Source organism: Crocuta crocuta, unplaced genomic scaffold, assembly GCF_008692635.1.
Source record: "Crocuta crocuta isolate KB4526 unplaced genomic scaffold, BGI_CrCroc_1.0 scaffold246, whole genome shotgun sequence".
Lineage (NCBI taxonomy): Eukaryota > Metazoa > Chordata > Mammalia > Carnivora > Hyaenidae > Crocuta > Crocuta crocuta.
The window spans coordinates 6,613,751-6,640,148 of record NW_027531902.1 but is presented as its reverse complement, the minus strand read 5'-3'; the positions used below and the strand labels follow the sequence as shown (position 1 = coordinate 6,640,148).

The window sequence follows — 26,398 nt, the reverse complement described above, 5'->3', positions numbered from 1 at the left end:
GTGCCTGATGGTGGCGCTTGGGAGCGCCGTCCCCTCACACGTCAGAGGGCCAGGCACCTGGTGGCACTGAACCTAGCCTGAGGACACAGCTGGTCTTCAGCACATGCCCATGAATGTTGCGGTTCATTAACAACCCAAGGGCTGGGGAACTTCACTTCTCACAGCACAGAACGCTTTCCTTTACGATACTTCAGGTGGACTGGGTGGCCACCGAGGGCGGCTGCCAGGGCAGGAGGGGGCGGTGGGCACTGTGTTGGGTGGTCCTGGGGACAGGAGTTTAGCAGAAGCCCGCTACTACTACCCAAAGTGCCCGCATCTCCCGGGTAGCCCTGGCGGTGGCCCCGTGGCTCAGGCAGCGGGAATGGTGCTCAGGGGATGGGCCCCGGGACGGCGGCTCATGCCAGGCTGTGCTCATGCCCCCGCTCTGCTTCTCCCCAGGCCCCTGGCATCTCCAAAGCGGACAGTCAGTCCCAGGGACTCACGACCAGCATCCGGTGGGGGCAGACGCCCATCAATCAGTCCACGCCCTGGGACACTGATGAGCCGCCCTCCAAGCAGATGAGGGAGAGCGACAATCCAGGTGTGTACTTGCCTGGCAGCCAGAGGCTTCCATGCGGGGGCTGGGAGGGGGGCTCGAGGCTTCCTGGGTGCTCCGACTCCTCAGCAGGTCCTGGCCCACGGGCCTGCAGCAGCCTGCCCCTGCGCGGGAGTAGGTGCATCTCTACCCCTCTCCCTGCTACTCGAGAAAGCTTTAGGGACGCTGAGGGGGTGAGACTGACATCCCAGAAGTGACTTCATTATTTTGAATCGTCATTCCCAAACCTCAGTGCTCTGACTCACCCACTGCCCCAGTCACACCTTCCAGAGAGGCTTTGCCTTGCCAGTGGTTACGTGAGAAGTGGGGTGCTCACTCCCCTGGGGCCAGGGGCTCCCCCCACCTCCTGCATCACCCCAAGCCTTCTTTGGTCAGCCCTGACCTTAACAAAAGCCTTCCCATCAGTCTCAGACCTCCCCTTATGGTACACAGGACACATCTGTGTTCACACCACAGCCCTACAGACATCTGACACCCACCTGTCCCTCCCCCAAGTCTTCTGCGGGATAAACACCCTTGGCCCTTCAGCCACACTCCAGAGCCCATGGCTGCCAGTTCCTTTATCCTCCAGAGAATTACTTCTCCCTCCACCACCATCAGTGCCACAGCCCAATGCAAAGAACCCACACATGCTATGACCAGCACCTCCTTCATTCAGCCCCTCCAGTTTGACCACTGCACCCTTAGATCTCCTCTGATTTGCCACTAGCCACAGACACGCGCTGTCACCAGTTAGACCCCAGGACTGTCATGGCAGTAACCCTGACCCCTGTCCATCTTCTCTCAGTCTGCCTTAGGCAACAGGGTATGAGGACCTAAGGGCAAGTCCTTGTCAGTATCTTCCCATATGACTTGATTCCAGCTTTTATTGCTGGCCTGTGCCTAACCCTCCTGATATGCCACCTGCGATTCGGTGGTGATATCTTCCCTATCATCATCCAAATCGCTGATTAAAATGATGAGCGGGACTCAGTACACATCACTGGAGACCTCCTTCTGGTCCCAAGCATCCTCTGAGCCAATCACCCGCTCATAAATCAGTCACCACCGTGGCCCGGCATCTCAGCGCCTTCACCAGAGTTATCGGAGAAGCTGTGTTCCGAAGTTCTGGCGCCTTGTTCCAGGCTCCCTGGCTAATCCTGGAGGGAAACGACCTTAGGATGACACGTCTTGTCCTTAAGCCATCAGCCTAGCTCCCAGCGATACCACCTCCCCTTCGGGCTTGGGGACAGTCCCCCTTAGCAGCCTATTCTATAATCTTGCTGGTGCTGCTTCACCAACATTTGCCAGCTTCTAGTTCTCTCCAACCTCTTATTTCTGTCAGAGAGCTCCCAGCTCCCCTTCTAGCCTCTGGAACTGGGGGTCCTGAGTGGCCCTCTGTCCCCCACTCTCTCCCTCCATCTCCCTGCCCCAGTCTACACCGCCACCCCAGTGGCATCATGAAAACCAAGGTGGCATTTGGGTGGTAGAGACCTAGCCCCATACTCCTTCAGTCAGAGGTGACCCAGACTGCCCTCCCTTGTCACAGCATCTCCTGGCTTCGCTCACAAGCCCATTTGGGTCACCTCAATGTCTGCTCAGCTCAGGGGGACCTGGCCCTGCTCTGCCTGACCTGGGCACAGCTGGTGTCGAATCCTGTATCAAGTCTCAGGAGGTGTGTCTGGACCCCCATGTTCAGTCAAAATGTCTCTAAGGGCCAGAATGCATTTCTGTCATTTCCCCCAGGGCTGGCCATGCAGAGGTTGCTTAGGAGACAGCCTGGCCCCCCAGCAAGGCGGTGGGAAACAGCCCCTGCCAGCTTTCTCCCACTGCCCCCCCTCCTGCTCTCCCTCCCTGCACCACAGGACTCTTGCACAGCTCCAGGCGCTGGTGTTCTCGCCTTGCCCAGCAAATTCCTACTATCTTCACAATCTAGCTTTCTCCCCATTCTCGCCTTGCCCAGCAAATTCCTACTATCTTCACAATCTAGCTTTCTCCCCACCTCCTCCAGGCAGCGATTCCCCAGGAAGGAAAAACACCAACATTTATGGAACATTTAACACAGGCCAGACACTCTGCTAATTTTTTTCCCCAAATACATTTCCCTCATTCAGTTCTTCCCAGGAGACCTCTGAGGTAGGTGTTGCTGGTTCCATTTGACAGATGGGAAGAATGAGGCTCAGAGAAGAAAAGCAACTTGCCCAGGGCTCCTGGCTAATGAATGGCAGAGCCAAGATTTGAACCGAGAACTCTGCGAAGGACTCTGCTTTCTTCTCTCTGTGTTTTTGCCTCTTGAGCTCTCCCCGGCAGCTGTGCTCCCCCTCTGAGCCTCCACGGCCATCCGCTCATATACCCCAGTGCTACCATAATCACGGATTTCTAATCTGGGGGGTCCTGGAGGCAGGTGTCTTGTCCACCTCGGTGACCTTAGCACCCAGCCCAGGGCCTGGGAGAGTGAGTGTTTATGGAGTGAATGTGTATCCGGCGGATGACCTCTCTTCTGTCTCCCTTGCAGGCACAGGGCCGTGGGTGACCACAGTGGCCGCCGGGAGCCAGCCTGCCCTGATCGCACACTCCTATGGAGTGGCCCAGCCTCCTACCTTCAGCCCGGCCGTGAACGTCCAGGCCCCAGTCATCGGGGTGACCCCCTCACTGCCTCCCCACGTGGGGCCCCAGCTCCCGCTGATGCCAGGCCACTACTCGCTCCCACAGCCGCCCTCTCAGCCGCTGAGCAGCGTGGTGGTCAGCATGCCGGCCCAGGCCCTGTACGCCAGCCCACAGCCCCTGGCCGTGTCCACACTGCCTGGCGTGGGGCAGGTGGCCCGCCCGGGACCCACTGCCGTGGGCAACGGCCACATGGCAGGGCCCCTGCTGCCTCCACCAGCGCCAGCCCAGCCGTCTGCCACCCTCCCCAGCGGCGCCCCCGCCACCAATGGGCCCCCCGCGACTGCCTCGGCCCCCGGGCCGCAGATGCTGCGGACCATTGGCGTGGGGAAGTATGAGTTCACCGACCCCGGGCACCCCAAAGGTAAGTCCCGCTGCCCGCATGCTCCCGTGTGCCCACATCTGTGCCTCCCCGAGTGTCGCTACGACGCAGCGCGGACAGGAGTGTGGTTCCGGCAGCTCCCTCACCAGCCTCACCCAACCCAGAAGCAGTGGTGGGGCCACCCCTGGCCCAAGACAGCCCGGCCTCAGACAGAGGGGGCAGAGGGGAAGGTGGAGGAGGGAAGGACAGGCCGGGAGCGGACATGTGAGCAGGCAAGGAGAGGAAGGGAGGGGAGAGCCTGCCAAGTCCAGGGTCCTTCCGCCCCCCAGCCCACGCCCTAGGCCATTCTCACCTTTCATCCCGAAGCCAGGCCCAATGTGGAGTGAGCAGGAATCATCCGCCCCTCTTAGGGCTCCGTGGAACAGCCTTTGTGGGGCCTTCGCCGTTTTCCACCCGTGAGAACAGAGCGTGAACTGTGTCCTCCCCTAGGAGAGCGCCCCCTGCTGCGCCGTTGGACGAGAGCAGCTCCCCAGACGTTAGGTGAGAGGACTCTCCACCCCGAGAGACACACAGACCATCCTGAGCCACTTGGATCATGTTGTTTCAAGGACTCCAGGGTGGCTCTGGGAGGCTCCCGGAAAGAGCACCTCCAGTTTTCAAGGCAGATTCTTAAGACCAGACCCTGCAGGATGAGCCCCTGCAGCCTTGGGCTTAGGACGAAGCATCAGCAAACAGGCCTGACTCCTGACGTCTGACTGAGAGATCTGTGTGTCCAGCTGGAATGCAGGCCCGGGGGCCACAGATGTTAGGCCAGTGGCGTTCGTCTGCCCCACACTCGCTCGCTATCCGTTAGAGCTCCAGACAGCCGGGCCCCTCTCTTGCTGAGTGGAGAGGGGAGGCAGCCAGGCCCGGACCCAGGTTGCAGGCAAGAGAGCACATGGTGGGTGAGCCCCCTGCTGGGGCTCACGGGCCTCCTTGAAAGGGAAGGTAGATGTTTCCAGCAAGTGTGGCCCTCTGGGCATAACTTCACATTCCCCTTGCTAACAGCCCAGGAGATGGCTCGGCAGGGGTCCCTGACGACTCCCTCTAGCCTTTCTTTCCTGTCTGCTCTCACTGGCTCTATCTTTATCCTTTCGGGCAATTTTCAGACCTCGTCAAGCATCCCAACAACAAAGCCGTGTCTAGATCTCCACTGGGTTTAATTCCCAATCTGATTGCGCCCCAACCGCCTTTGTTTTGGAAATCAGCACTAGTTTTAAATGACAAAATTATAGAAAATTACATCTAAATTCTGGTAAACTCTTGCTTTGTTTAAGATCTTTTTTTAAAAAAAAAATTGACTAAATTGATTTTTTGTTTGAATTGTTTTGGTTAAGCTCTCTCTCCCTTTAAGAAGAAGAAAAAAAAAAACATACTCCCAGTCTGTATGCTCCCAGTTCTGATGCTTTGGGAACTGAGTGTCCAGGCTGCACCTGCCAAAGCCTAAGGCCCTGGGTGGGCTTCTCTCCCCCCACTATGGGGGCATTGCCGCACCCCCACAGGCCTCCTAGGGCTGATGAAAGGTCTTGGCGATCTGCCAAGTTTTAGACATGCATCCAGGGAAAGGACTTGCTCTGGGAAGAAAGACAACTGGCCCAGTTGGGTCTGAAGCTCCTGGTTTGGGGCTCAGCACAGAACTGGGGTCTGCCTCCCCAAAGCTGTTGGGCACACGTGCATCCCATCGTCAGGCACCTGAGTCCATAAGATCAGGAAGTTACAGGTGGTAGAGACAGGCCCCTGCTGGCCCCTGTGCACACTGGGCCAGCTGGCCATCGCACAACCACACCTGGAACATCTTTCTGGGCCCAGAGGGCACGAAGCATCCTCTGGGGTGAGCCCAAGCCCACAGACAGGAAGGAAGGAGAGAGAGGGCCCTGATGGAGTTTGCTCTGCTGGCCCTTCTTGGGTGGATTCAGTGCTAGGTGAGAGCCGGGGCGGGGGGAGTCTAGAAGGTATCCAGAGCCCTGCCTTCTGGTAAACCAGTGAGAGCCGCCCCCGCCCCAGCTTCATCCAGCAGCAACTGGTGACCCATCTGTCACACTGATTTCCATAGTTCACCAGTGAGATGGTGTTTTCCCCAGAATTACATTTAACTTACTTCTCTCTTCACGGCCCTCGTCAGCTGACTTCTCCCCTATCTCTGTGGCAAAGAAAGACAATGAAACATAAACATACAAATGCCTCCAAACTCAAGCCTGGGTGGGTTGTTGGTTGTTTTTTTTTTAAAGTAATTTCTCTTTTCATTTCTAATCTTAAAAGCCTTTATTGCTAAAGCTATAATTTGTCAGATCTAATGTCAAACAACTGCATGTTTTTTTAAATAAGAAACCCGAATTTTGAAACCAAATCTTTGAAACTTGCCATGTGAGAATCATATTCCTGACAAGACCATGTGGGTTTGGATTTGGGTCACTTTTAATTTTGCCCCTAGGGATTTTACATCTCCAAAACCCAATTGATTTCACACTCCTAAATGACAGACAGCTGGCTCCGAGTGGGAACCAGGAAGCACTGCGTGATGGCATCAACACTAGTCAGAGCTCTACTTAAGAAAGAAAAAAAAAAAAAAAAGAACTTTCCTTTTCTCCTGTTCTCTGTTTGAAAGCTTGCCCAGCATTATAATAAGATTCACCATGGCGCTCCTTGAGATCTAGCTCATTAAAGTCCCGCGATTTTTCCTCTATTGTTTGACATGACAACCTGGCCTCTCACGGGGTTGAGTAATTATGGAGAGATTCCCCTCCATGAGGAACAGGTCTTGCCAGCCAGAGGGATGGGCCACTGGTATTTTTAGACTTCATTAGTGCCCTGATTTAAAATTTCACATTTTGTTTCTTGTAATTATCTTCCAATCGACTAAGCTGAAATTTCTGTTGGGGCTGCGTTAGTCTGCCTTCCCAAAAAGGGTGTTGGGACTTTAATTTAAAACTTAGCCAATTGAAAAATAAAGGTGGTACAGAAATGCTTTCTGATTTGCAATAGGTCAAGCGATTGCCTCTCATGTGTGACCAGAGAAGCCAGCTTGCATGCAGTTCTCTTTAATGAGTGTTATTTAAATGCATTGAGCACATATAGATTTTCTTAAGAAACGTATAAGATAAATCTTTCTTTCTCTAAGAACAGTTTGGGGGTGGGAGCAATCTGTAGGATTTTATTCTTTAAAAAAAAAAGATGATGCATTGAAAACTAATTAAAATAGATTTCATGTGTGCAAAGTGATAAGGGAGGAAAAAAGAATTAGTTCCATTTGAATCCTGTTATAAAATACCTGAGGCCTTATCTCTTTGGACTCGGAACCACGAACCAATCCAAAGGCAGAGGTGGTGGCCAACGTCAGGCCTTGCGACATAAGGGAAGTCTGATGTCACCACCCCAGTACCACGTGAGCTCTGCAGTGTCAGAGCACAGGTGCAATCTGTGGGTGTCATTTATTTTCTATCCCCTGGCTTTTTACCTAAAGGATTCTTGGTGGCTAACAGGGTAGCCGGAGACCTTTTAAATCCCCACACTAGCCGTGAGCTGCAGAAAGGTGATTATACTTTTACCTGCGTGTCCAAGGAGAGAGAAGCAAGGTTGCACCTGTTCTCACCTGCTTCTGCACCAAAAACCCAAATCCAAGTTGACCCAAAAAGGCGAGGCTCGTCTTGTCTGACTTTAGATTTTGTAGGCTTAGGATGAGGGGCCATGAGGATTCCCGAGGCCAGGCAGCCATGTTGTGGGGTGTGCGCAGCCCCTTCCGGCGGCTTCACACCTCTCCCCTTCTCATCCTTGCCCCTGGGCACCCAGCCTGTGGCGCTCTGTCTGTCTCTATGCTGCCTTCTGCTTGGACAGCAGCCACCCTGTCTCCATGAGTGGCAAAGACAGGATCTGGGAAAGATACTCTGAGGCACAGTGTACAGCTGTGATGGGGATAAGGCTCCTAACCTCTCTGAGCCTCTTTTTCTTCATCTTTAAAATGGGCTGAGAGTATCCATTTCACCAGACATAGACGAAGATTGAATGAGATCGTGGACATGAATGTACGTGGTACTTTGCCCTCTTAACTCTGAAAAACATTGTTCCTGTGAACCCCAAGCTCAGGTCTAGAGAGAAGCGAGTGGAGGGCTGGGAGGCAGAGCCCCGTCCCCAGGGCAGAGGAGATGGAAGAAACCCCAGCTTGTTCGCACGGTTAGCAGCACCTGGTGGAGCAGCTCCGTGGGACCATGATGTCCCCCTTCCTAAAAGGAGTGGATGTGTCACCTTCCTGGCAGGAGGATTCTGGACTGCTCTCCCCAGTGTAGAGCCCAGCACAGACCCTACCCTCTGACATGCAGGGCACACTGCTCAGTACACATTCTAGAAGCAGCTGGGAATTCATGATAAAGCTGTTTGCCCACGTGTGGTTAGCACAGAGGCACAAAATGTCCAAACTGAAATCATGTTCCCACAGACCTGCTCTTCCTGTGCCTCCATCTCAGAAATGACATCATGAATCCATCCAGGAGTTCAAAGTCAAAGCCCGCGGTTGTGTTTGACCTGCCCTTAGCCCCCTTATGCACTGAGTCTAAAAGCCCCTTTGATGCCACCTCCTCGGCATCTATCCTCTCTCTGTCCCCACCACCACTCCCCTTTCAGGCCACCATCACGTCTAGTTGCATTGGTGGCCTCCCGGCCCAAAGTGCATCCCCTCCCAGCCAGGTCAACGGTGCTGCCAGCGCGCTCTTTGCCAAACACAAGTCCAGTCCCGTCACTCCCCGCCAAATGCCTCCAACAGCCCCTGCTCCTTTCAGGACAGTGCCCGACCCTTCACATGGTGCCTCAGGGGCCGGCCCCCGCCCGCCTCCACCTTCATCTCTGCTGTTCCGCTCACAGGCTGCCCCGAAGCCACTCCCAGCCTAGGGTTGTCTCCCTTCCAGCTGTGCTCTGCGCTTGGCCGCGTGCCAGCAATGGTGACCCTTCCGCGTCATTCTGCCACTAGACTGCCAGGCACTGGGGTGGGGGCCGCAAGAATCCCACCCGGTCCCACTCCACCCCCAGTAACCCAGACAGGGCCTGGTGCTGAGACGCTTAAGAAGCGTTAGAGGAAAGAAGGCACAGAGCACTGGGCTGAGAATCAGCACCGAGGCTCTGTGCCTTCTCACCAGCCCCCTCCTCCCTCTGTGTGGGGAATGCAGGTTGGTTACCCCGGCACACAGGAAAGTGGCCGTGTGAGAGTTCATTCTGCAGCCGGTCACCGGCCCCACAGCTGTCCCGCACTGCTGGGAACAGAAGACTGTCTATTTCAAAGTTCCTCCTGTGCCCAAGCACACCCACCCAGATGCTTGCCCCAGAGCCTATGGGATTTTGAAACTCTGCCTCAGTTTCCTCATCTATAAAAGGGGATAATAATAGAACCAGCTTCTTGAAGTTGTGGTGAGGATTGAGTTATTTTAAGTAAAGCCCTGTGATTAGTGCCTAGCCTGTTGCAATCACTGTCAAAGTCTTTGCTACTATTATCCTCACTACTGGTGCCAGGACCTCCTTTCAGTGTCGTGGCCTTTTAGGCGCCCAGGGTGACACAAAAAAGCCTTGGGAGTCTTGAGAGATTGTGTCAGCAGCATGATGTCAGAAGAACCTAGTTCCAGGGGTCCACTTTGGACGGAAGAAACTGCCTTCCCGCGTTGTAGCATTTTACGGCCCTCCACATGGCCACAACAAGCAGAAAGAAACTGGGCTGTTGCCGACACCTTCCCCCAAATTCCAGGAGCTGTCTGTCTTCTGAGGGCTTCTCCTGTCTGCCCCCGGGGGAATCTCAGCATCCTGGGAGACTCAGCTTCATATCAGGGTGCCAGACTCCCAGCCTGGGTCCCCCTCCATGGCTGGGTCAGTAGGTGGGACAAACAGAATGATGTCGTCCTGCAGACCAAGCAAGGATGCAAGCGGGCGGAGTGGGTTAGGAGCACATGGCTAGCAGCGTGGACAGCAGCCAGGAACCCGGATTCTGCACCTGATTGCTCAGGTAGAATCCCAGTTCCACTACCCACTAACCCAGTGAAACTGTGCTAGAACACTGGTGACTCAGAGCCTCGGTTTCCTTATCGGTAACGTGGAGATAATCATAGTGCCATCTTCATAGACATGTTTTAAGGACTTAATAATGTATGCAAAGTCTTAACACAGTGCATGGTGCATAATAAACCCAGAGTAATGCTGTTAATGCTAGCAGTTGTTATTACCAGCACTACCATAAAGAATCCTGAAGAATCCTGGAGCACCTTTAGCTCAGGCCTGCCATTGTGTCTAAAGCAAGGCTGCTCCAAATAATCTCCCAGATCTGGCTGACATTACCCTCAACCCAATGTTTCCCCTTCCTGGGCCACCCCCCACCACCAAAACACACACCCCCTCACCCAAAAAATATGTGTCTCAGAGCCTGTGGAATCTGACACTTTGTCTACACAAGGTCTTTCTTCCTTGCCTGGGCAGTACCTGGCCCAGTCCTGCCTCAGAGAGCCCTCCTCCCCTTCACAGGGCTCTAGCCTCCTGAGGTTTGTTAATCATTAATTGGAGGGTTGTCCAGGGCTTAACTGTTGTGTTAACAGATCATTTGATGATGAGCAAACCAGGCAAGCGGAAAGATGCAGCAAAGGCCACTAGACCACCCAGAGACCATGTCATTCTTGGAGTAAGAAGTGACCTCAGGGCCCCAGTCTCTGTACAGTCCTCTCAGGGATGTTCTGCTCAATAGGACACAGAGCAAGGTGCCCAGGGCCCCCTCCTCACTGAGCTGAGTACACAGAGCTGGGAATAGCATATGGGCTTTCAGAACCCAAATCTCAGCTGAGCATCTTTGAGATCAGAAACCCTGTGCTGGCCCTAACTGTTGACAGGCAGGGCCAGTGGAGTCAAGCCACCATGGGAATGAGAGCGCTCTTCAGATTGGAACAAAGGGAGGTACCATTTCTTTTCCTGGGGCTTCAGGAAGTGACACTGACCCACAGCAGGAAACCAGCTACCCTGGTCTCAAGCCCATGCAGATACCAGCAGGGCTGACCACCACGTTCTAGATCACAGACACAAAGAAACCCCTGAGGGGCTTGGGTCATGTCACCTCCTTCCCTGCTACACCACCAAGCATTTATTGAGCAAGTAACGTGTGTAGTATTAGTCAGCAACTGTGTGCAAGGCCCACACTTAGCTTCTCCCACTCAAAAGATAATATGGAACGTGCTAGCTCCATGCTCCATATTGATCTCTGCTCCTACTGAACATGAGGCCCTAGGGAGATACCTACCATGTTCCAGACACTGTGCCATGTACTGGGAGGGATGGTGGTCTCCCTGGAGAAGCCTGCACCCCCACTTGAGGAGTCCAGGGGGAGCCAGCAGTAAAATCCATAGGGGCTGGAAAAGAGAGGTCAGTATAGACTGGACCTTCAAAGGCAGTCAGAATGATGGAGGAGAGGGGACAAAAGGCAAGTAGTTCTACAGAGTCCAGAGCTTAGGGAAGAATGTTTGAGATAAGTGCCAGTGACACAGAATTAGGATTTCTCAAGAAATCATATGATTTCTATCATAGAGCCACACACACACACACACACACACACACACACACACACACGCACGCACATGCACTTCTAATCAAATGGTTCATTGGGCCTGTCCTGATTTGAGATAGGTTCAGCTAGTGATTGACACCGAAGGACCCAAGAAGTCTATTTCTATTCCCTGACCCCTTGGTACCCAAAGTTCAGGAAGCCTGGACTTTCCTCCAGCTTCTCGGCTTTACTTGCCCAGTTAGTGATGGCTGGATAAGGATCCATGATCTTGGCAAGAGTCCATTTTATCAGCCATCTGAGTCTTGCAAGTTCAAGTCATTCTGGTGAAGGTCAAGTCATTCTGGTCCTAGAAGGCCACTTTGATCTGGTAAAATGAAGACCCCCTTGGTCTTCATGGGCTGTGATCTGGGTAGGAAACCCTTGAGGGCCATTAACCCCTGACCAGGAAATCAGGGTGTGCCCCAGGGTCCAGAAATTCTTTGTAAATCTCTCTCTCCTATTGTGACAGGTTAATAGTAAGTTTCCTATTGCCTAATCACTGTGCAGACATCTAATATGTGCTGTCTTTGCTAGGAAAGGTATGTCCCGTCAGGCTGATCCCTAACATGTTTCTGTTTTTGAGGTTAGGAATGAGTTTTGAGAGTGGGGAGTGCTCAGGAAAGCTATGGCACACCTGCCGCCTGTCCCCACGTGATGGGGAGGCCATAGCACCCCAAACCATGAAACATACTGCAGAAAACATGGCGGAACACTGGCTTTGGTTGAAACTACATTCCATTCAAGAGCATGCTCACTATTCTAGAAACATAAAAGGTCAAAATAACACAACCATGTGAGGAACAGAAAACATTGTGTAAATTGCTTATAGAAAAAAAAAAGGCCAAGTGTTTGCTATCTGTTGAAATGGTTGCCATTGCTTGTTTTCATAGTGTAACTTGCTTTCTTTAAAATAACGTATCTTAAAGGGAAGCCCAAGTGTTCATCAGTATATCACCAAGGAAATGCCCCGTTTTACTTTCTAGCTCTCCCAGCAGCCTTTTGAATGACCTAGCACAGCACTGTGAACTGTCTGGTTTTGCCCACTGGCCTCTCATTGCCTTTTCCTCCTCTCTTCCAAGTGACTTCTCAATGTTGTCATTGCTCCATGTCTCAGACCCACATCTACACACATCCCAGGCAAACACACCTCTGTTTTTCACCACTTCCTGTGGGACCAATGTCATGGGCTATATATTAGTGTGTCAGGGCTGCCATAACAGAAAGCCACACACTGGGCAACTTAAACAACAGGCATCTGTTTCCCTCACAGTTCTGGAGGCTGGAAGTCCAAGATCAGGCTGCCAGCAAGGTGGGTTTCTGGTGTGGCATCTCTCCTTGGCTTGCAGATGGCCACCTTCTTGCTGTGACATGGCCTTTCCTCTGGACAAGCACTCCTGGTGTCTCTTCCTTGTCTTATATGGATTAGAGTCATATTGGATTAGAGCCCCACCCTCATGACCTCATTTAACTCCTTAGAGGTCCTATCTCGAAATATAGTTGCTTTGGGAGTAAGGCTTTGCCATATGAATGGCAGGGGCGTGGTGGGGGGAAGGAGGCGCACAATTCAGTCCATCACAGGCTACATGTCAGCCTGGTTGGCAGATGGAGTTAGAGTTTGTCCTTGTCATCTTCTTTTGGGACACTGTCTCCTCCCCAGTCAAACCACACTCCCGGGGCCATCACTGACCTTGCCTACATGGTACCACTTATGACTCCCCCCCATCCCGTAAGTACGTGGGTGTCTGGTCCCCACTCTCCCTCCCATCCATGCCTTGTGGGGCTGCCAGCAGCTGGCACTGTGCTCCTCTGGGATGTACCGCTCTGATCACAGCAGCCTGGCAACATGTGCCCCATGGGCATGACCCAGAGCAGCCTGGCCCAATGGGCCCTGTCTCCATGTGGCTTTGCAGGGACAGAGAAGGTTTCCAGGTAAAGAACTCCTAGCACCAGATGAAGTAATTACACGGGACACTTAAGAAGTGGGGATGGTGTCATGAGATTTTCTAGAGACAGTTTCCTGGGGCAATGTAAAGTCTTAGTGACACCTCTGAACCTCAGTTCCCTACCTGCAAAATGGGGGAGGTTCTAAATGGCCTTTAAGGTACTATTCCACTCTCATATTCACTGCAATGGTGTGAAGAGGTGTGAGGGGTGGACAGGAGGGGGCTGTGTTGTTGTTCAGGAGTAAATTCTCACCAACAGAGAAGGTAAGGGGTTGCTTGGGAGGGTGCAGCTGGAGAGTGGGGGTGGCAATCAGTGCCAGCAGATGCAGCCTTGTCTTCCGGAAGGGCAGGGAGTGGATGTTTTATATTCATTATACATTCACTCTGCATTTATGTAACCCTTGCAGCTGCTCTAGGAGGTGGATTCACAGAGGGAAAACCAAGACTCAGATAAGACACTTGTCCAGATGTATGTGGCAGAGGAGGCACGGGGGTCAGGATGAAAACCACCTGCCTGTGACACCCATTCCCCTCCCACCACACCTTCAAGCTTCCCTAGCTTGTCACTAGGCATGTCTTGGCTAAAGATGGGTCACAGTAGCTGTCTTACATCTCCTAGGATCGTGTGTCAACATAAATTGGGTTCTTTCCTCATCTCTAAAAGTACTGTGTGACGGATGGGTGACTGAGTAGACTTAATTCCTCAAGTAAACCCATGAGGGACTTTGGACCCTTGGAGGGGACTTCAGACAGGGCCCCGGCCACCAAGGACGCCATTGGAGCTTGGGACCAGGTGGCCCTAGACATTCTTTCCTGCTGCCATGTCTCCCACACCTTATACAAAGTATTGCCAATGCAATAAAGTTAATGGAGCCCGCCATCCTCTGAAGGAGCCAATTCCATGCAAAACTGATACATCTTTGAAGTTAATGAGGTCTATTAGTTGAGCTTATGCTCTTTTAAATGAACACAGTTCTTGAAATCCACCAAACAGCAGCACATCCGCTTAGAAGTAGTTACTGATGCCTGGTACCCCTGTCACCAATGCATGAGGAGCCACCAGGACAGAGCTCTGGGAATTGGCTTCTACTAACATCTAGACAGCCTTCGGCTTCTTGGGAGCTCGACAGATGTCATGCCTGACTAACCCTTCCTGTCCTTTGCAAAGTCCCCAGATCAGCCTAGTACAGCCATGGGGACTGGACAGTCCCGTAGTGCTCAAAGGAGAAAGTGATAGAATGCAACTGTGAATCCCGAATAGCAATAGCCCATCACCAATGGCCCCTGCATGGGTGGAACTGTGGCTAGGTGGCCCCTGGGCTCGGGGAAGGTGAGCACACATGGCTTCTAGGAAGCATAGACCTGGAACTGGCTGAGCAGACACACAGCCTGCAGTCAGCCTGACTGCAGACTGAAAAGGGACCATCACGCCCTGGCCCCCGGGCCCCCCGAATATGCCCCGCCAGTGCTCTGCCCAATTTCAGTCCCCTCCCCAGTTAACACGGCTCACAGTTGCTGAAGAACACAAAGTGGTATTTGTTGTGCCCACAGAACATCTGCTGAAGGCAAAACTTGTGTTCATAGCTCTTCACTTCAAAAGACTTGCCGTGTTATAAAAAGAAAGGGACCATCTGTCCCTCTTCTGGACCCCGGCACCTCTTGGAAAAGATTTCTGTGCAAGAAGGCAGTGAGAAGTCAGCACTGACTTCAGGGAACTATTCTGAGGCCGGAAAAGAATGGTGCCTCCCTGCTGAGGGAAAGTTGAGGTGGCAGATGGGAGCCGGCTCTGTGCAGGCCACGAGATGGCAGAGGCTGGTGGGAAGGAAATGGCTGTGGGACCTGGGAGGTGCTCCAGCTGTGCAAAGGCCCAACTGGGAGGGAGAGGGAAGTGAGGGCAGATGAAGGGGAGAGACCAGGAGGCACTGGGGCCCCCAGTAGAAGGGGTAGACGATGGCAACGCCCGTTTAGACATTGCTGCAGCACAAAGTCAGAGATCGTCTTTTGCATTCCTCTGCCCAGCTCATCTGGCCTTACTTACCCAAAAAAGCCCCTTAGGACAGTTCTGCGTCATGGGGACCGCCTTAGGCGCAATGATGCTCTTCCAGTGTGTTCTTCTAGAGTGTGCAGGGGTCCGGTGTGAGGCCCCTCTCAGCACTCAGATAGGAAAGTCACCTGAGCAGCCAGGAGAAGCTGAGTGGGCATCGAGGTGGAGCCGAGGTGAGCACAAGTGGCACCATCAGCGGGGAGGCATTGCCCTGGCTTCCCGGCCCCACTCTCCCAGACTGGGCACCCCCGACTGCAGCTCCCCAGAAGCCTCCTCCTTCCTTGGCTGCTCCAGTTCTGTGGTTCTGAAACACATCCTTCCGTCTTCCGGATCCTTCCACACACATCCTGGAAAATGTTGGGTTTCTACCAGAATCCAAGCAGATTCCAGAGAGCCTTGGTCTGAGATCTGAGCTTATTTTGTTTCAGATCAAAACCTGCTTCTCTTCTGAGCTTCTGTCCCGGGGTGGACGTGGAAGGGAAGGTGCTGGAGATTCTGAAGTGGGGTCCTCTGAGGACATCCCCCCGGCTCCCATTCCTTGTGTGTCTCTGGTGGAAGGGAATGAACTGAGAGCTTTGCCTCTGTCCTGGGGAAGGTTTGCAAGTTTTCATCCAGAGTCTTAAATGAACGGAGTTGCCCCCAGTTGACCGCATGCATTGAGATTCTGAGGACTGAGGCAGTTCCTAGAGTAGCATATTCAAGGCTCCCAGAATCCTAAAAGGTCACACTCCTTTTATTCTTGCCTCTTTTCACTTCTCTTCTGTTCTTATTGATTTCTTTGGGCCCATAAGAAAACACAGTAGGCAAAGCCTGCTACTTCCATTGAAATAAAATATTCTGCAGTCAAACCACACACCATAAAGAAATAATTGCAGTCTGTATATATTGCTAATGGACATCTCTCAGCAATTCCCTGTCTCATAAGCTTTAAACACAGACATTAGTATAAATATGCAGAAACCCCCATTCGGGCAAATTACTCTGCATTTCTGAACAGAAGGAAGATTAACCATGCGCTGATATCTTTGAAGGAGCTCAGCAGAGCAGGAAAAATTCACTAGTCCTCTCTGGGAGGGAGCTCGGGACTCCGTGGGACCTAGAGGACAGAGCTAGAGGCTCGGCTGGCACCTTCTCCCCCCCACCCCCCCCAGCCTGGGACTCTCCTGGAGCACTGAGGGCTTGGCCTCGGGAAGAGGGGACTGGCCCCCACTCTGGCCAGATCAGCCTCATCTGAGCTGGTTGGTCAGTTCGGTGTCCTGCTTCCAGAGCCTTCCAAGCTCCCAAGGCTCTGACGGGCACAGAAACAGAGAAGTTGAAACATTTCCCCCTCTCCCCTGCCCCCCCTCATCTGCCTGACAGAAGCCCTCCAGGATCCTCAGGCCTCTGAAGTAAATGCCCATGAGAAGCCCTGGGATACATGTAGAGGCAGCATCACCATCTGAACTAGGCCTTACTATCTCGCTTTCTCTGGCACCTCTTTTCTCAGCCCTCCTCCCCTACCCTGCTTCCCCTCATTGAGGGTCCCATACTCCCCACAAAGGCCAGCACAGGGGTGAGGGTCTCTATCTCCTGGGGCAGGGCTCAACAGCCTGTGCCTCCAGAGCCCAACCCCAGCCTGAGCTTCAAGGGTCTGTGAGGAAAGCCCCTTCCTTCCAGGAATCAGCCATGTGCTGGGCACAGGCCACCTTATCCCCTTTACGGATGGAGCTCCAGGCTTGGTTTTTCCTGGGGCTGGAGCGGCAGGCGAGCAGGGAGAGGTGGGCCGGGAGGCTGCTGAGTTGCTGCCGGCCTGCCTTGTTGTCTGACGTGGGAGGTGAGTTACGAGCTAGTCAGGAATCACCATGGGGTGAGGGAGCCGGATTGCAGAGTTCTTCTGGTTATTTATTTTGTGCTCGCCTGCCTTTCCCACAGTGGAATTGAATGCAGAGGAGAGCACTCAACATTTGCATTCTGAGGGAAGGCACCTGGGTTTCTCAGAGCTGGAGCCACAGCCTCATGGCCTTGCCTCTTGCAGTAAAGTCAGGACAGGACAGTCAGAGAGCCTGGCACGAGGGCCTCGCAGTCCCCAGACCACCTGTGAGGCTGGGGTTTCTGTAACACCCCAGTTTTCGAGTCAGTACTCAGGGGCACCAGCCTCAGCCAGAAACAGAGGAGCTCAGGAAGATCATATGCTCTCCTCAGCTCACCCCAGCTTGCGTGCAGACTTCACTCACCCGTCTCACCAGCGAGCATCTTGATGGTCTATTTTCATGTCTGTCTCCCCCACTCGACTGGGAATGACTTTAGCACACCCCCGCCCCTGGCCAATTTAGCAACTTTCTGTGAAATTTTAAGATACCCTTTTCTCAAGACCCTTGCTTGCCATCTACCAGAAAACTGTCACAATAACAAAAGAAATCTCGATGAGTGTGAGGTGAATGGCACCCCTGGAGTTGTGCAATGTGAACAGCTGGAAAGTGACTTAATTGAGGGTATTACATTCCAGACGCTCTTGGAAGGGCGGCTCAGCACTCACACATGTAATCCCCACAAGAGCCTTTTGAAGCAGCCTGGATTATAACCCCCATTCTACAGATGAGAAACCTGGGCTCAGAAACATGAAGTAACTTTCCTGTGTTTACCCAGCTGGTCAGGGACAGAGTCGGGATGGACTTTGGGCCGTCTGGCCCCGGAGTCTTGCCCTTAGCCATATACTCACTGTAACTCCCCGGCTCTGGGTCCGGTCCTGAGGAGGCCCAACAAGGGTGTGTTTGCTGTGGAAGAAAGGGCCTGGCTTCCAGCCCAGTTTAGCCCGTCTCCTGCCACCCTCCCCCCCCCAACATACTGATTCTCTACCTCCTTGTTTAGAAAATGAGGAGCTGGATGCACAGGCTCAGAGGTTCAAGAACACTGAGGCCTCAGAGAGGCTGCTGGACGTTGCCATGCAGCCAAACCTGAGGAGATGCCCTTGCATAGACCCAAGCTGTGCCCACGGCTGGGAAGCCCCATGCCCCCGCAAGGACTTCGGGCCTATCAGCTCATCTTCACCAGGGCCTCTCAGACTCAGCCCACTGGCCTGGCCTCCAGGGCCCTCACATGACCTTCCCTCCTGGTCAGCCTCTACGTGGTCTCAGTTCTACCGCCCACCCTCCGCTCACCCCCTCCGGGCCCCCTCCTCAGCTCTTCCAGCCTGTGGGCCTCCCCTCTCACGCCACTCTCCACTCTGCTGTCAAAGTAGATTTTCTAAGGCCCTGTGTGACCAGGCCCTCCGTCACTCAAAATCCTTCAGTGGTCCTCATTTCTCACAAAGCTCCCTCACCTGTCACTCAAGGCTGCTGACCCCTCCAGCCTCTCCCACCCTGCTGCCCCACAGGCCTGGCTCCTCAGGGCCCCTGCCCAACAACCACTCACTTCAGCCCCATCCCTATTCAGACCTGCCTTTAGCAGTTTCCTCCTCCAGAAAACCTTCCCAGAACTCTCAGACCACATGGAACCCCCAGGCCCAAGTGGCAGCCTAGGGCTGACATGACAGTTCTCTCCTGTGACTCACTCTTCTTCCCAAGCAGGGGACTCCGGGGGCCAGGGTCTGGGCCCAGCCAGGTGGGGGAACAGCAGCGGAACAGTCCCCTGAGTAGTACAGGTACTGAAGTCACATGTAACTCCACCCAAGGTGTGGCTCTGGTCAGCCCCACCTCCTGGCCACCTCCCCCCTCAGCCTCCTCTGTCTCTTCTGATTCCCAAAGGTGCTCCCATCTGGGCCGAGGCAGCTCGTCCTCCTTGGGGAAAGTAAGGTGTGACCTCATCAGGGTTCCCCAGGGCCATCCCAGAACCCCCTGCGGCTGCCACACAGAAACCAGAGAGCCCTCCTGAGAAGCTACAGGGAACAGTTATGCAAGTGCACTTTAGAGTTCCAGAAAAGTGCAACATTCCATCCCAGCAAGAGCTAGTTCTCACCATCAAAAAGGGGAGATGGGCTGAGGTAAATGTCCTCCCAGCCCACAGCCCATGGGAATCCAGCTCCTCCCCTGGGGATGGAAGGCAGTTGGGGATGGATGAGGCGTCCAGACAGCCTCTGCCCCCAGTCGGTAAGGATAGGAGCCGAAGCTCTGAATGTTCCGAACATTCAGCCCCCAAGGCTGCCCAGCCCCCAGACAGGCAGAACCTGCGCACCCGTGCACAGCCCCCCTCTGCTTTCACTGGGGGGGGGGGCGCTCCCCCACCCTGCTAAGCTCTAGTTGGTGCCTGGCTTGGAGCCCTCCTGGCACTGGGGCAGAGAAGGGGAGAATAAGAGTGTATAATCCCCTTCCCAGGATGAAGTCACTGACCTGGAAGGACTTGGCCTTACTATCTGGGAGGAGACATCTTCCCCCCACCCCACCCCCACTAACCCTTGTCCTGGGAAAGAGCTCCAAAAAACAAAAGCAACCCCCAGGTGCAAGAGGAACAAGGGAAGAGAGAAGATGAGTCATGAGACCTGAGGCTCTGAATAGCCCTTTGCTGGGAGCTTTGGGACCTAGTGAAGCAGCCAAATGCATGACTGAGGACACCTCTGCGGGACTGGCCAGGCCTTGTGAGCCAGCTAAACCATGCCTGCCCTTGAGAAGGAGGAGACAGACAGGTCACCAAGCATCCTCCACGGGGCAGGGCTTTCCGTCTCTTTTGTTCATCATTGTATCCCCAGTGCCTGGCACATTGTACGTGCAATAAATACTGGCTGAACGTATGAGTGAAGAAATGAATGGATGAATGACTATAGCTCTAAGTACTCAATGCTGCCCACAGTATTGAAGTGTAAACCCCACAGGGTCATAGGCATGGAGCAGTGAGTGCAGGATCCAAGGGGATGAGACATCTTGAGCAAGGACACAGAGGTGGCTACAGAGTTAGTGAATCTTTAGGCAAAAGCCATCTTGCAGAAAGCAATCTCCTTTCAGTCATCAGCTTCTATGATTTTCTGTAACTTCATTCAAACGTTCAGCCCTTTGTCACATTCTCTCCTGTCCAGACACTTTTGCAGGGCTTGACCTTATTATCTTCTTGTTGCCCACTAACGGCAAGTAACTTGCTCTTAGATGGATCCTCGTGCTGTGGAGGACCACATCATGCTCCTGGGCAATGAGTAGGCCCCCTTTCTCCTGAGAGGCTGTTGTGATCTCAGGAGCTTTAGCTGCATAAGCCCTTGGCCATTTGAGTCCTTGACAATTTCTAGGGTTGCCCTGCATAGTATAACTGCTGGTCTGTGGCCATTGAGTTCACCAGTCCCACCTGCCTTCCCTCCCTTCCTGAAGGCCTAAGGTCCCCTCACCACCTCAAGACCAGAGCCCAGGCCCCAAACTGGCTCCAGGCCCTGACTTTGCCTTGGCCCCTTCCACCCAGCTGGGGCCCCTCTCTGAGATCTCCCCCAGCTGGCCTTACCAGCCAGCCCCTGGAGCTTGCCTTCGGAGCCAGTTCTGCCCAGCCCCAACTTGCTGACATCCCCTTCCTGTCTCTACATCACGATCCTTTATGATGCTCCTTGGACCCTGGGCCTCGCCTTCCCAAGTGACTTCAAACTCTTCTGGTCTCCTGGGCCTGCCCTGCCCTAAGAAAGGGATCTAGGACAGGCAGGAAGCACCAAAATACGGTGGTTTAAAACTATAAAAGCAGGGTTTTTAATTCAGCAGAGCTTGATTCAAACCTTTGCTGCCTCCATCTTTGGCCAGGGACAAGTTACTCTCCCCAAGCCTCATTCTCCTCATCTGTAAAATGGAGACCTTCTGTCCTAGGGTTGCCTTGGGGATAAAAGGAAATCATGGGTATCAGAGGGGGCGGCAGGATGCATGCGCTCTGGATGCGGGCTTTTCAAAGTGCCAGGGCTTCCTCCTCCTCCTCCTCTGGCCTCTGGGCTGCCCCGACGGGTATGGTGTCAGAAAGACGGCTTAGGGGGGCTGATGTAATTAAAGTGCCCCTTGGCCCAGCACCTGGCACGTGGTAAGCAACGCAGAAAGGCTCCAGTTTCTTCTGTCCTTTGGGTTTTAACGCTGGGTTCCTGTTCCAGCCCACGCCCCAAACCCGGCGGGCGACTCAGGCTCTGGCTCGGGCTGTCTGGCTGGGAGGGCTAGGGCGCTCCGCCCCGGAGCGAGTCCCCGCCCCCAGTGACGTGTAGGGCCCGCCCCCCGCGCCGCANCGGGAGGTTCCCGGGCGCGCGGCGGCGTTGGCGCGTCTGCGAGCACCTATTTGCATATGCGCAGGTTGGATATTTATAACTTCTCTACAGCCAGTTCCAAGTTATTGATGTCTTAAAGTGACTTTAATCTGAGCCTTCTTTTCTTCAAATGGGCTTTTGATTTCCGGAGTGATATTATACATGGCTGTAAGCTATTGACTGAGCGATCGCCCTTGTGTTCTCAATGTGCTGATGCTGAAAATCTGCGATATAAATAAACTTCCTCTGGTAGAATCATTATAAAGCACAAGCAGCAGAAATTTATGGAAAGAACAGATTAAATGCTTAGACTTAAATTCTTCAGTGTGCTGCTTGCCCTAAACTGCTGTGTCTGGAGTTTGGGCTGCTGATTCAGGTGGAAAAAATCAAACGGACACATCGCTTGTCGGTGCATTTTTACTATGATCTATTGTGTTGCCAAAAGAGAAAGCTCAAAAGCTGCCATTGATAATCCTGGTTAAAACTTGGAGCATAAATTATTAAGACATGTAGTTTCTTTTCGGAGTGGCTGGGGACTGGGGCATGCAGCACAGTAAAGAAATATAACATCAATATGTGCTTATGCATTGTAATGTGGGACATTTTTATGCCCTTAATAAAACATTCCGCCTACAACTATGTTTATGAAAGCAACAGATAGGAAGATCCATAATGCCACTTAATAGAGTTAATCACCTCCCACCGGAATAGTTTAAAAGGCTTTTTATTGCATGGTGAAAAGCTCTGACCATAATGAATACTCTGCACACTGTCAGGTGCCAGTCAGAAGGCTGGAAGCAGCAAAGCGAACTTTCTAGCACCTTGGGGCTGGGAGGGTTCTCAGGACTCGGTCGAGCTGTCTGAGCTCCAGTTTTTTAAATCAGGAATCTAGCCTTTGCATCAAACATTGGGCTCTGTCTGGGGCCTTTCGGTTCTAAATGTTAAGCTCTGGGCTCTAGATGTAATTCTGAGTTTGTTCTGGGCTCTAGGTCTAGGCTCTGGATTGGTTCCAGGCCCTCAAATTTGGCTCTGGGTTACCAACCCTGGGTCCATGGGTCCTGAGTAAGTTGGTCCTACAGTACATCTATATCTGGAGCGAGGAGAGGGGGTGGGGCTGTTTCCTAACAATGTTGGTTTAGTTTGCTGTCAGCTTGGTGGATCGCTCTGACCACAGAAATTTATCCCAAATACTTTCCTTTCACCTCCGACCTTTCCAGCCAGTTTTTGACAGAGAGGAGGGAAGTCGCAGAATACCCATGGCTAGCCTCTCCTGGGGTCAGCATGTAGACAAAGGCTGGTCCTCCAGACAACGGCCTGAAGGGAACAGACCCAGACTCAGTGGCCAGGCCCCCAGCCACCAGCCACAGAGTCTCCAGGGCTAATCACTCCCTCGAAGGAAAAGTCTTTATCTCCTATGTCCCTTATCACACAGCCGCTGAGTGACTGGAGCCACAGGGAATCTCCCAAACAGCCTGCAAAAGCTGAGGAGGTGAAGGGTCAGACTGAAATAATTAAAGAATAAAATCACCCTTTAGAAGCTCAATTCAAGCCAGCAAGAGTGAAGCAAGCAGCAGGGAGATAGTGCTCTCCCGGGGCCAGGCCTCTGTCACATGCCCGGGCGGCACTCTGGGGAGGCCAGCTTGAGCATGTACGCTAGCGGAGATTTTTCTGAGTGTGAAAGCTCTTTTCCTCTTGGAAAGTTGGGCCAACAAGAACTAAGAATGACCCCTGAGGGCACTGAGTGGAGGGTGGGTGGCCAGTGAGTCCAAGCCCTCTGTCCCAATACATGGTGGGCTTCTCTCCACTAGACTGGACTCCAGGGCTCGTTAAGCCTTGGATGGCTGGGTTGTCACCAGGAGTTCATAGCTTTTTGTGCTTGATGGAGAGGTTGCCATAGCAGAGCTTTGCTAAGACGGAATCATACCTGAACAGACTCCCAGCACCCAGTGGGAACACCAGTCACTGGATTTCCTAATGACCTGAGAGGATTGCTACCCTTCTGCCACGTCCTTACCACCAGCACCACCCAAAGTGAGGTCTGTGCTCAGGTGAATTGGCCTTTCAACCAGGGAGGCATTTCCCACTGTGGGCCTGTGCACTGGCTCCATGGGGGACCATGTCTACAGCTGCCCTCCCAGAGGGGAGCTCCCTCGTGGGAACAGGCTACGCCTCCCCCACCTCACACTGCTAAGGACAGCTGGGGAAGAGAGCACAGCCTGTATGTCGTGGAGGCAATGCTCGTTAGTTCTGTCCACCAAACGAAAAATGTAGCAACCACCTACCACATGTAACTGCTAAAACTCTCTACCCTTCTGGAGTTCACACTATGGCTCCCCAAAGCCTCCCAAATGGTCTGGCCTCTACCTTTGGGATGCAGCAACTATAGAATGAAGAAACTGAGTGTGACCTTCGCAGGGCTGACCACAGCAGGCTGAGCCAGGATCCCCAGTGCTGGAGCTGGGTTCTCGGACGGATCTTTGCACCCCAGCCCCCCTCGGGGACTCCCTCCACCCCATGCAGCCACCAGAGGTATGTGCTCAGTCCAGGAGGACAGCATGGAGAGCATTAAGGTTTCAGCTCCTCTTGGTCCCTCTTAGAGAGCAGAGGCAGAGGCCCAAGGGTTGTAAGACTGGCTCATCTTTGAGACAATGAAGCAAGGGTGTCCTGAGGTCACGGAGGCCATGACTGTACCACAGAGGCCTGGGGAAAGAAGTTGCAAACTAGTGCTGGGGCCACAGTTAGCATTTTTGAGGGAACCTGAGTGTGCATGCCGAGCTCTTATCTTGACTCAGCAAGTTTTCTTCTGAGGTCCAGGGTCTCCCACTGGGTCTATGCAAATAGCCATAAGACCCGCTCAGGGGAAGAGCACACACAGTGCACCCTGTCCGAGTGCCCAGCCACATGCCAGCTACCCAGATGGACCCGGAACTAAGGCACCCCAGCAAGGCCCTTGGGGATCAGAGCTACCCTCCAGTAGCTTTCAGGTCCCCAACAAGCCCCCACTCTCTCTGCCCACTGGCCTTGTGGACTTGACACCCACTGGGCAGCTGCTCCTGGTCCCTCCCTGGCCTGTGGACTTGAGTGAGTCCTGAGGCCTGAGTGCATAGGCAAGGGGGTCTGGGTGCATAGGGCTGGGCTTGGTGCGCTGCTCCCTGGGGGACTTTTGGGATGAGTTTGCTAATAGAGATGTCTGTTCTGGGAGGTCGTGATATCACCTGTCATTAACCTGGGCACCCTGCCCAGGGTTCTCACCAAGAAATCGTAGGCAGCTGCTTGCAGGCGCGTGAGTGATTTGCAAGGACCACAAGAATATTTGCATAAACATATGTATGGAGTGTGTATTTATTTGCATTCATTTGCATAAATTGCTGGCTCTTGGAGCTGTTGTTCCTTAATTTTATTTTATTTTTTTCAGTAAATTTATTTGAGCTCTGAGCACAGATCTGGACACTTTAGGAATGAGAACAAAAAGGCAAAAAACAACAACAGCACTGGGACATAAGACCAGAGATTCTCAAACTTGGCCGCACCTTAAAATGTTCTAGGACGCCTATAGAAATCCTGGTGACTAGATGCTCCCCATAGTGTTGGACATAATCTATGGGGGGTGGGGGGTGGGGGGGTGGAGCAAAAATAAAAGGATTTTTAAAAATGTACTTTTTTAAGTTAATGTATTTATTTTGAGAGAGAGAGGGCATGGGGGTAGTGGGGGAACGGGGCAGAAAGAGAGGGAGAGAGAGAGAGAGAGAGAGATTCCCAATCAGGCTCCGCACTGTCAGTGCAGCCCACTGTGGGGCTGAAACCCATGAACTGCAAGATCATGACCTGAACCAAAATCAAGAGTCAGATGCTTAACCAACTGAGCCACCCAGGCGCCCTGTATATAAAGGGTTTTTTTAATAGGGTGAATACACATACTTAAGGTGAATACACAGGTTGGGAACTGATGCCTTAGGGCAGGGCCTGTGTCAGCTTGAGGCAGCCTCAACCTCCAGCTGGAGACACTGGGCACCCCACCTCACCTCCCTCGTATGTGCCAGACACTAACAACATGAGTGCAGTGAGCCATGTGATGTGCCAGGGAGGCGCAACAGGCTTCCGGTAAAAGATCTCTGTGCCCTTCGTCATCAACACCGTTCCTGCACTGTGTCATCCCACGCAGAACTAGAGCATCTGGAGACCTGACTGCCCCTCCCCTCCCAGCCTCCCGGCTCACCCTGGACTCCACCTGGCGCTCTAGCCAGCCCCTAGGAGACCTGAGTGCTTCAGGGGGTGCCCAGGGTCTGTCTGTCTGAAGGACAGGGGTCTCTGTCCTCCCGATGACTTCCAGATGCCTGGAAAGTGAGCACTTGTGAGAGGGAGGCCGTGTGTTCCGCAGCAAACCCGCCCGGCCCCACCCACCTCCCTCCCTTCCTCTCTTGGGGCTGGAGAGAAGGCCAAGTCCTAGGGTTTGCCGGCTTTTCCCCCTCTCTGATGGGTGCTGCCCAGGCAAAGAAAATGCTGGAGGTGTGGGAATGCCCAGTGTCCTTCAGTGTGCTTGTGTTGCCCAGGGTGCTGCCACTCTGCAGTCTCTCGCTGTCCCTGCTTCACGCCATCACTCCACCCGTCCACCCACCCCAGAGCCCTCTAGAGTCCCTGCTTCTGTGACTTTGCTTCTGCCATCGCTCTGGGGACAGCTCTTCCTCCACAGCTGTTGGCTCAAATCCTGTCCATTCAGGACCCAGCTCAGTGCCTCCTATTCCACAGCACCTTCTCCCATTCGGCAACTCTTCATTCATTCCCTCCATCACTGCGCCAGGCACTGGGGTACAGAGACCCGCCAGATCCAGGCTCTGCATTTGAGAGCTTTTCTGAGCAGAGATCAAAGTCCACTATGTTCCACTCCCCAGCGCCTCTCAGGGAAATGGGAAGCCCTGCCTCCTGCTGCCATGCAGATGTGCCACATTAGTGCAGGCTGCTCGGGGTAGCCTATATAGGCCTGCTAACAGGAGACAGGCAAGCCACACCTTGGCCTGCAGAGGTGAGCAAGGAGGGAAGGGTTGGTTTCACAACCTCAGGGGGAAGGTGAGAACAGAGAGAGCAGATTGTAGTGAG

At 53.3% G+C, this 26,398-nt stretch overlaps 1 protein-coding gene across 1 annotated transcript in view; it reads left to right on the top strand.

Moving 5' to 3' along the window:
- Positions 1 to 532: 532 nt before the first annotated feature.
- Positions 533 to 26,398, top strand: part of KLHL29 (kelch like family member 29) — a 60,669-nt gene continuing 34,803 nt past the window's right edge. The window contains exons 1-2 of the mRNA XM_077774075.1: positions 533 to 580; positions 3,090 to 3,602. Coding sequence (XP_077630201.1) covers positions 559 to 580; positions 3,090 to 3,602 — 535 coding nt within the window. The 5' untranslated portion in view covers positions 533 to 558. The remainder of the gene's footprint in view (positions 581 to 3,089; positions 3,603 to 26,398) is intronic.